General features: G+C 44.1%; 2 gene segments (V, D, J or C); both read right to left on the bottom strand.

The window, feature by feature from the left end:
* Positions 1-4,794: 4,794 nt before the first annotated feature.
* On the bottom strand, positions 4,795-5,446 carry LOC112103121. The segment is given in 2 exon segments: positions 4,795-5,165; positions 5,398-5,446. Coding segments are annotated over 2 exon segments (420 nt in total).
* Positions 5,447-9,747: 4,301 nt separating this feature from the next.
* LOC112103120 lies at positions 9,748-10,372 on the bottom strand. The segment is given in 2 exon segments: positions 9,748-10,055; positions 10,324-10,372. Coding segments are annotated over 2 exon segments (357 nt in total).
* Between the last annotated feature and the right edge of the window lie 838 nt (positions 10,373-11,210).

Below are 11,210 nucleotides of genomic sequence, written 5' to 3'. Positions count from 1 at the left end.
GATGTTAAATTTAATTATATTATGGTCACTATTACCAAGCGGTCCAACTATAGTCACCTCTTGGACCTGATCCTGTGCTCCACTTAGGACTAAATCAAGAATTGCCTCTCCTTCAGTGGGTTCCAGGACTAGCTGCTCCAAGAAGCGGTCATTTAAGATGTCAAGAAACCTTATCTCTGCATCCTGTCCTGAGGTGATATGTACCTAGTCAATATGGGGATAGTTGAAATCCCCCATTATTACAGAGTTTTTAATTTTAATAGCCTCTCTAATCTCCCTGAGCATTTCACAGTCACTATCACCGTCCTGGTCTGGTGGTCGTTAATATATCCCTATTGCTATATTCTTATTATTCAAGCATGGAATTACTATCCATAGAGATTCTATAGTACAGTTTGGTTCATTTAAGATTTTTACTTCATTTGATTCTACACTTTCTTTCACATACAGTGTCACTCCCCCACCAGCACAGAAGGAACAATCAGTTGCACACATACAAAATGGGAAATGACTGCCAAGGAAGGAGTACTGGGGAAAGAGATCTGGAGATCATAGAGGATTACAAGCTAAATAAGAGTAAACAGTGTCAAACTGTTGCCAAAAAAGCAAAAATAATTCTGGGATGTTTTAGCAGGAGTGTTGTAAGCAAGACACGAGAAGTATTCCTTCCACTCTACGCCACGCTGATTAGGCCTCAACTGGAGTGTTGTGTCCAGTTCTGGGTGTCACATTTCAGGGAAGATGTGGACAAAATGAAGAGTGTCCAGAGAAGAGCAAAAACATTATTAAAGGTTTGGAAAATAGGACCTATGAGGGAAGATTGAAAAAATGGGGTTTGTTTACTGCAGAGAAGAGAAAACTGAGAGGAGACATAACATTTTTGAAGTTCATAAAAGGTTGTTATAAGGAGGAAGGAGAAAAATTGTTCTCCTTAAATTCTGAGGATAGGACAAGAAGCAATGGGCTTAAATTGCATCAAGGGCGGTTTAGGTTGGACATTAGGAAAAACTTCCTAACTGTCAGGTTTGTTAAGCACTAGAATAAATTGCCTAGGGAGGTTGTGGAATCTCCATCATTGGAGATTTTTAAGAGCAGGTTAGACAAACACCTGTCAGGGATGATCTAGATAATACTTAGTCCTGCCATGAGTGCAGGGGACTGGACTAGATGACCTCTCAAGGTCCCTTCCAGTCCTATGATTCTATGATATGGGAGGATTCTTCTTTTCTCGGGTTTATCCCTCAAAATCAGACAGCCCAAGGGCTGGATTCCACATGGTCTTGCCCTTCCTCCTCATTGACACCTTTGTCAAATGGACTGATTCTCCAGTGACCTGCACCTTTGTCTGGTTACTTTGATTACTTGCACCCATGTAAAATGAAATGCTTCCTACTTGGAGTGCCACATGGGTTTTAGTTTTAACTTAAGGAAACCAGCAAATTTAGGAACCAACATAAAATCTCCCTCCAGAATAAAGCAGAGTGCCTCTTGTTCCTGAAATGCTGCACAGCCCTGCTCCCCAGCAGACAGGCAGGTGGAGATCTTCTGTTTAAAGGGGCAATGCACAGAAACCCTAGCCACCCCCCCCGCCCCCGCTTGTACTTTCTCCCTGCACTGTGGATATGAAGACAGATCTGTCTCATTTAAGTCATGGTGAAATTTACCATTCAATACTTTGGGGGCAGGACGGAGTTCTCGGTTCCATCAAATTATTTTACGATTAAACTCTTGTAGTTCCCAGCATGTTTGTTTTTGTTTTGGAATTGTCTACAAAACATTCCAAGGAGTGGCATTGTTTGCAAATGAACATTTAGTTTGGCCTCGTGGGAAGCTCTGGGTTGAAGATCTGCACATCTGTGAGTTTCTTCCTAAAGAAACCGGAAGATGTGGTTTTTTTTTCTCCTTTAGACTTAATAGTCTCTTTATTCATAAAGCCAAACAGAAACCCCTAAAGTCCATTTTCAGAGCATTCTGGCCTGAAATCTAATTCTGTCTCTTCCTTTTTAATTGCTTCCGGATGACTAAATCCTTCAGTATTTGGAGATAGTTCAGAAAAGCTACCCACAATTTGCACAACAGAATGCACAGGCCATGCAGGATTTTGCACAGGTGGATGGGGAGGGCCCTGGACAGGACATTCTCCTGTTCATTTCCCCACAAATTGCAAGTCACCTAATGTGCAAATTAGAGCAAACTCTTTTGGGTTTCTGTGGTCTGTAGGGAGTTGGGAATTTCTTTCCCTGTCTAGCACAGCATTACAGTGTACACATTGTATGGTAGATAACAGTATAACATCATACAGCAGTTACATTGTAGTGCATTTATATATGGCCAGGACAGCAGATAATCATTGGTGGATTGATTGTGAGGGACATGGGTACTTTTGCCCTCTGGTTTGGCATAACACACCGGGGTAGGTTTACAGAGGAGACTGAAGGGACTTGTAAAAAGCGACAAAGAGTCCTGTGGCACCTTATAGACTAACAGACGTATGGGAGCATAAGCTTTCGTGGGTGAATACCCACTTCATCAGATACATGTAGTGGAAATTTCCAGAGGCAGGTATAAATATGTAGGCAAGAATCAGTCTAGAGATAACAAGGTTAGGGAAGTTACTTGGGTTTTCTTTCTTCCCAACCTATAACTTCCCTCATCCAGATCTTCCTCCAAACTCTTACAGATTCTCTCTCATGCCCTTTCTGGTTTACCTGATTTCTGTCTCCCTGAATCCCTCCTTGCCTTAAAGGATCTCAGGCTGCACCTGGTGGATATGTGCAACATGCTGCCAGCTGCCTCCTAGGTCAACTTTAAACACAGGCAAGTAATGTGCCCCCAGCACTCCGCACAGGCAGCTGAGCCAGAGGAGATATTGCCAGTGAAAGGGACAAGAGAGGGAAAAGGAGCTGCTGGGTGAAGAGCAGGAGGAGATGGAATCCAGCTGGAAACTCTTTTTGACACTAAGCTCCTCTAGTCCTGAGACCAGGCATTCATGGGACTGAGATGCAGCTCAGGGGCAGTAATCCAGGCTCAGGATGCTGGCTCAGACTCAGTTCTCCAGAACATGAGCTCAGGATGGCTCAGATTTTTCACCCTGATGGGTGAATAGCTCTGCAGCAAAAAGGAAAGGGGGAGGGGGGAAGTATTGTGAATAGCTGCTGTATTTGGAAGGATTTCACAATTCTCTGGTTCCAGTGCCATAGCCATAAAGCTCCAGCTGTGACAGGAGTGAAACAAACTCTACCAAATGAGGAGGCTTTTGTACTGATGGTCTTTCACCTTGTTGACTGTAATAATCTCCAGCATCATGTGCTTCAGACCCATGGATCCTGAGAATCTGGTCAGTGTAGCCATTCCCAATTCCATTGATCTGGTCTGGAGCATCCTTGCGGTTGACAGATGCCATGTAGATGAGAAGTTAGTGGTTCGTCCCAATTTCTGCTGGTACCAGGCTATAGAATGCAGAGAGCTGGAACTGCCTTTGAAGAACACAATTCTACTTTCTCTTCAAAACACTTAGGGGAGGATTTTGGAGACAGTCATCGCAATCCAACTGCTAGACTCTGAATAGAAAGGGATATATGGCTAAAGACTTACCAGTAAAAGGAATTTCTGTACGGGGTCATATACAGTGTTCCTGTTCTCTTAATTTAATGTCAAAACTGATCCCACGTGTAAATCCCTTGAAATCACTGCAGTTATATCAGTGAGGAATTTGGTTCCAGGGTTCTAAGGATGACAGTGGAACATTAAACTCTCTAAGCCTTATTCGGTTTGTATTTCCAGCAAATTGGGTGCTCAGTCCATGCTTTAGCCATAAAAGCAAAAAAAGGTTGTTTTGAAATTATCCTGCAGATGATTATATCCTAATTTAGTTGATCTTTCTAGAGAGGTGGAGGGGGATGGCAGTGCAGTTAAGGTGCTTGAAGGTTTATCATACTTTCCAAGAATAACAGTCTGGCAACAACAGTGGAAGATAGAATATATTGAAGCTGCACAGTCTGGTTTCATTCCACGTGAAATTTATTTCACATCCACATGGAGAGAAAGGAAAAGGCATCCCACAGACCCAAACAAAAAGGATAAGGTTTGTGGCAGCCAAAAGGGCAGGCTTCCCTCAGATCAAAATTCATACAGACAAGGACGGGGTTTCCTCTAGCCGGAATTACAGCAGTAGATGCAATTAGGAAGAATGGAGACAAAGGTGAGCATACAAAAAAATCAACATTTTCCAGTAGCCTTTCATTGTGGTATCTGAGACACACAGTATTTCCTTTTGTGGAGAATGAGATAACTGTGACACCTCCAAACATGGGGGTGTGGGATCTGTTTGAACATATTGACACTTCAGTGGTGACCACTGTGTCTGGTTATCGACCCCAGCCTTTAAATTCATTTTTGCTTCTGCTGTTTGTATTACCAAGGAATCACACAATCACTGCCTTTCGGGTTTGATAGCATCTCTCACTGGACATCTGCTGACCAACTACACTCAAAATATATGTATAATAAAAAGGACAGGGAGTGTTCCTGGGTTATTAGCAGCTCTTATGTCACAGGGACAGCCTTCTTCTGTAATCTCAGCATTTTATGCAATAGCATCCTGCTGTGTGAAGCAGATTTCAACCCCTTCCTTATAACAGGCTTGACCCAGAGCAGTAGAAGAATTCTTGTTGACCTCAATGGCCATTGGATCAGACCCTATCTACAAAGTAGAGACCCTTCACCCCATCGCAGCGGGACACTGTGTAACATAGCGGTTATGTCCAAACTGTTGTTATCTCTAGGAAGCATCTGTTACAGGAGAGAAACTGAAACCACACAGGGCAGGGAGGTTTTTGTACGGGTCTGTATCACTGTGAGAGGGGAGCTATAACCCTGCTGACAGTAATAATCTCCTGCATCTTCAATTTCAGCACTGCTGATGGTGAGAGTGTAATCAGTGTAGCCGCTCCCAGACTGACTGCCACTAAACCGGGCTGGGACTCCAGAGGCGAGGGTAGAGCCATAATAAATAAGAAGCTTAGGAGCTTGTCCCGATTTCTGTTGGTACCAGGTTAAATGGTTGCCTGTGCTGGAGCTGGCTTTGCAGTTGATGGTGACTCTGTCTCCTGGAGACACTGCCAGGGATTCTGGAGTCTGAGTCAGCACAATCTGCCCACTGGAGCCTGAACATAAAATATAATATAAATTAACACAATGAGTAAGTCAGTAAATCACTTGTTACATTTGCGTCATATTTTAAACTTTTTATCCTAAATTTGAGATTGAGCAGTATATTGTGTGTGTGTATATATATATATATATATATATATATATATATATATATATATATGACTGGGAGATGTCTAGGGCTTGATCTCTCCAACAAAGTCAGTGTTATCTCCGTTTGATTCTTACCCTGGATCCAGAGCACTAACAGCCAGATGAGCTGAGCCTGGGAGATCATCTTGCTACGTCTGGGTCGACTGGAGCTGATCAATAAACCAATAGAAACTGTAAAAAGTGACTCCATATATAACTGCTCAGAGCAGCAGGGAAATGAATTAGATGTAAATATGCAAAGCATCTCGCCTCAGGCCCCGTGTGTCAGGCTCAGAGCCTAGAAATGGAGATCCGATTGGTTTGCATAATTTCAGAAGTTCTATCATTTTGATTGCTGTCACTTATTACAAAGCACTGATCCTAATCAGAATTTTAGCATCTGCAGTGTGTTCAGGGTGATACGCATCAGTTCTGCCACCTGCTGTTACTGGGAGAGGTTCAGCTCCATTAGTTTGAGTGTGCTGTGCAGAGTATTGAATGCAATGCAATGCAATGCAATACAATACAATGTATACAGAGATTTAAGAACACGTTTGAATATAAATACAGACATCTGATATACAGCCAGGGCTGGGTTGTGCATCCTCTGTAGGGGGCGATGTGGAGCCACACAGCGCCTGCAGGAGCCTTGAGAGGGAGCCTGTGGTGGGGCTGCCCAGTGCATCTAGAGGGGACGCTCTTTCCTCCATGCTTTATAATGAAGCAGATAACTGCCCCGGTGTGTCATCCCCTCAGCACTCCTGGGGCTGGATGGGGCGAGCAGTCCCTGCACATGGAGAATGCTCCCTGCACAGCCTACGCCTCCTGTGCACATATCCAAGGGCGGCTCCCTTTCTGGCTTACCTGGCTAGTCACATGGAGGCTGGCGCTTCGGATCCATTGTTTGCACAGCTTTTCATTGAAAAACAAATCCTGCCATCCCCTACACCGGAGGTGGGGAACCTTTTTTCTATCCCGGGCCATTGACCCTCAGGAAAATTCATGGGCCACATACATTTAACTCACCCGTCCGGGTGCTGGTGGAGGTGCCGAGACTCAGGGTTTCCCCCTACAGTGAGGTGAGCCGGCACTCGCAGCTCAAGCCCTGCAGGCGGCTGCCAAGTAGAGTGACCAGATGTTCCGATAAAATCGGGACTGTCCCGATATCGAGCAGTTTGTCCTGCGTCCCGACTGAAGTACGGTCGGGACGCCATTTGTCCCAATATTTTGTTTCGGGCGTGGCTCCCCCCCCCATTTCTTTTTGCTTAGGCTTTGCTTAGGAAAATATCGGGACTGCCGCGGGGGGGAGCGCCTTTTCAATTGTTACACTCACCCATTTTGGCGGCGGGTACTTCTTTCTTTGGCAGCAAAGTTTATTACCCACCGCCAAAGACCATCAGCAACTGAAGGACCCTCTGCCGGAGTGCCGCCGAAGACCCGGATGGGTGAGTGTAACAATTGAAAAGGCGCTCCCCCTGCGGCGGTCCCGATATTTTCCAGTTATCATCTGGTCACCCTACTGCCAAGACTCAGGGCTTCCCGCCCACGGCTCTGCTGCTCTGGGACAGGAGAATCTCGGGATACATAGCCCCATGCACTGTGGAGGGAGAAATGCTGCAGGAACTCTGTGTGTTAGTGGCTCTGGAGAGAGCCGGCGTGGATCCACCAGTCATTGCCCACCATGTAGTGGGGATATTAAGACCACAGACTTTGCACTAACCCAGAGGCTGGTGTAGACACCACAGAGCTTATTTGCTGCCACTCTATGGCCTGAGAGGAGGAGAGCTGTCTGACATCCCCTCAGTGAGTTTCTCAGTGGTCTGAAGGAGAAGACTTAGAGCTGTGGTGGCTGAGTGGAGGCTTTTGGAACCATTCTGCCTCTGAGGACAAACTCTTGAGCAAAGCTCTCGACTCATCAGTTCCCTAGGGCTGGTTTTGAAAAGAGCAATGTGTGCACTGGAAGAAGGGACACGTGGGTCAAAAGGGTGTGTGCGAAAGAGAATTAGAGAGAGAGGGAATGCCAAGTGTAGCCGAATGGCACAAAAACGTGTCCTTTGAAAATCCCAGCTCTCTGTGTGCAGCCAAATTTCCTGCACCCCCCCAGCCTGAGGCAGCTGCATTGTTCTCCTCATGTCCTGACAAATGACTTCAGATTAGTCCCCTGCTTACAAAGCAACTGTAACGGTTGCTAGATGTAGAAATTTAGGGCCTGATACAAAGCCCACTGAAGTCTGTGGGGGTCTCCACTGACTTCAGTAGGATTTGCCTCAGGCCCGTAAATCAAAACGATGTGGAGAGACTCGGATAAGATTGCCAATAAATCTAAATTCCCGCTGGCAAACGTTTAATTTGTAACAACCAAATAGTTACGCTGTGGAATGCTGGTGGGGATTTTGGGGTGGGTTTTTTTTTTTGTAATTCGTTGCCTTCCTGTGCACAAGGAATACTGAGCGCCTCTCTGCTGCCCAGAATTCAAGGCCTGAGCGATTAAGCTTTGGGTCCAATCTTGCCCTCTAATAATAATGCCTATTTCTTATTCAGCCCTTTCCATCCGTAGATCTCAAAGCACTTTGCAATCTTTTATCTGTTTGTCCTCACAACACCCCTGTGTGGTAGGGGAGCATTATTCTCATCCCTGTTTTACAGCTGGGAGAGTGAGGCATGGAGAGGCTAGGTGACTTACCCAAGATCACACAGGAAGTCCATGGCAGAGCAGGGAATTGAATCTGGGTCTCCCACATCCTGCACAGTGCCTTAACCATTGGGCCATCCTTCCCTCCTTCTACAGGGCTGAAGAAGGCAGGTTCTTCTCTCTCATGTAGGGAGCCTGAGAGCAGCTGGGCAGGATTCTCTAGTGCTAAGGGTGAGGGACAATTGTGAGGGGAGGGTAAATATTTCAAAAAAAATGCCCCACACCTTGTTATGCTTATAAGAAGCACACGGACGTTTTTTAAAGGGGATACGGCAATACGTCGCGTTTATTGAGAGTATAATTTAAGTATTGAAATTAGCATATGCTTTTATTTACATGCATGCATACATACATATACTAAAAGATTTTGCAGATGGATTTTATACACCTCTACCCTGATATAACGCTGTCCTCAGGAGCCAAAAAATCTTACCGAATTATAGGTGAAATCACGTTATATCGAACTTGCTTTGATCCGCTGGAGTGCACAGACCCCCCCCCACCCCCCCGGAGCACTGCTTTACCACATTATATCCGAATTCGTGTTATATCGGGTCGCGTTATATTGGGGTAGAGGTGTAGTTACCAGTTTTTAGTGTTGCTTGGTCAGTTTCAGTGGCCAGCTGAAACTGCACAGAAGGGAGGGGAGCTGAGCCTTTGTTGAAGGCGTCTGAAGCTTTGATGTTGATGCAGAATGAACCCAAAGTTTTATGGCAATACTTTTTTTTTAATAGTAATAAAGTTTTTTACAAGTTTTTGGATTTTGCTGTGTTACATTGGAGCTGTTAATTACGAGGTAGTTAAGGTTGCTTTTAATTAGTATTATTTGAATTGTTATTGGGAGTATATGCAGCTGTTTGTTTTTAATTACTTGCTTAGCTTTTAAAATGACATCTTCATTAACTTAGATAATAAACTGCACATGAGGGAGGGGAACTGGGCCTATTTTTTTTTATTATTATTTGCCAATAATAGTTTAGATGCACACAAAAATTAGGAACACAAACAGTAGTCAAAGACTCTATCATCCCCTTCCGAACTCTCAGTATTACCTGCCAGCTCCCCCAGAGACCCAAGGGGGTCTCAAAACATCCCATCAGCATCTAGAAGAATAGATCCCAGATGAGTGCTGCTAAAATGGTGCAGGATTTCCTAAGCCCATGTTTGATGCCACCTATAAGCGATCACAATTTTTTGTTTTCCCTACCTCGTACAGCTTTAATGGCATAGGTAGGATAGTATACGCTTAGAAACCCTGGCAATACGTGCCCCAGAAAGCCTTCAGAGGATGGGTGGATGCATGGATGGACAGACAGATTAGATAGAAAGCAAGGGACCTGCCGTCTTCATTTTTGTCAGTAATTTTGGGGTGAGACAAGACTATATTTCTAAACTGGAAGGAAGTCAACTCAGTGGTTACCAGTTTCCACATTTCTGCAGAAGTTTCTAACTTATGCATTAGACCAATTTCTGATGTGGTGTTTACCATAAATGGAACAAAATGTAGAATGTTTCCAAAACCTCCAACCTGGAGTCTCCTGGTTTACGGAGATGCTTTCTAACCTGATCTATCTAAATTCTATTAAGCAAAATTGGTATATTGTGTAATAATTTATGTATAAGTCAATGTGTTTCATGTTGTTCTACACTGATGGGCAGTGAAAACTGGAAAGACTCTGACAGAGTAACTGAAACACAGAGTTGCAATAGAAGTAATGAACCAGCACTGAGGGAGGTTATTGTACTGGCATGAATCACTGTGTGAGAGGCCAGTCATAGTACTGTTGACAATAATAACTGCCAGCATCATCAGCTTGAAAACTAGTGATTGTCAAAGTGAAATCAGTGCCAGACCCACTGCCAGTGAACCGGTCTGGGACCCCAGAGGGACGGGAGGAAGTACCATAGAACAGGAGCTTAGGGGCTTGTCCTGATTTCTGTTGGTACCAGGCTATGTAGCTGCTGATGCTTGTGCTGGCTTTGCAGTTGATGGTGACTCTGTCTCCTGGAGACACCAACAGGGATTCTGGAGTCTGAGTCAGCACAATGTCTCCACTGGCATCTGTGTGTGAAATCAAAACATAAATCCAGGTGTGTCTATAGTAGTACCTCATAGTGTAAGGATTTACATTGCCATAGCATTGTTATTAACCAAGATTTTATTTAACATGAAACCCTTTCAGTTCTGTTCTTTATGTAGATAAAGCATATGGCGCATATATACAAGAATTGGCATCTATTTGACAAATCATTCCTCACTTTTGTTTTGATGATACTCGAGTCCATAGCTTATTCTCTATTTTTCTAAAATTCTAATCCAATGCACTTACCCTTCACAAAGAAAACTAGCACAGAGATGAGCAGAGTGTGTGACCTCATCTTGAGAGCTCTGGACTGACAGCTGCTGCTCAATGCACCATGATCTGTGACATAGAGCAGTTATAACTCCTCTGAGCTACAGGGAAATGCCACTCATGCATGGATATGCAAAATAAACATAGCTATGCAAACATCCTCATCATGTGTCCTGGGGTAGCTGGATTTGGGTGCCTGAAAGCACTGATATCTGTGCTATTACATTTGCAATGAGGGCAGATTCTGATTTACTTGTCCTGAACAGGGCCCTACTCCTGAAACAGTCCTATTGAAATCATTGGGACTGTTCTAAAAGTAATACTCAATGTGAGCCAGGCTGTCAGAATCTGGCCCTAATTGAGGTCTCTTTTCACACTCCATAGTGGGGATGTGGAGACATTTCTCACTGAATGTAAAAGGAAACAAGCTTAAAAAGATTCTTTAAGGAAAGTGACATTTACAGCTAACAAATCAGTTTGAATAAATGAGTCTCATTTTCTCCTCCCTGAGCCATCTGCATGGATCCCTCTGTACACCGTGGTAAGGTCGACGTGAATTCTGAGCCAGATCCCTGGATTCCATGGCACTCTAGTGGAAATGCTGTGGCTAGTGAAATAAGAGATGTTCAGTGTTTTAAAAATAAAAGTGAATAATGCGATCAGGACAGTAGTCCCTGGAATAGTTCCCTGGGGCAGGAACTTGGCTATAAAGTTCTATATAAGTAACATAATAATAGGCAATATCATACAAAAACAACAAGGAGTCTGGTGGCACCTTAAAGACTAACAGATTTATTTGGGCATAAGCTTTCGTGAGTAAAAACCTCACTTCTTCGGATGCATCCGAAGAAGTGAGGTTTTTA

This window comes from Terrapene carolina, unplaced genomic scaffold (genome assembly GCF_002925995.2).
Source record: "Terrapene carolina triunguis isolate 2854851 unplaced genomic scaffold, T_m_triunguis-2.0 Scaffold31735, whole genome shotgun sequence".
NCBI lineage: Eukaryota > Metazoa > Chordata > Testudines > Emydidae > Terrapene > Terrapene triunguis.
The sequence above is the reverse complement of the archived record's forward strand: the minus strand, read 5'-3'. Positions and strand labels throughout refer to the sequence as shown.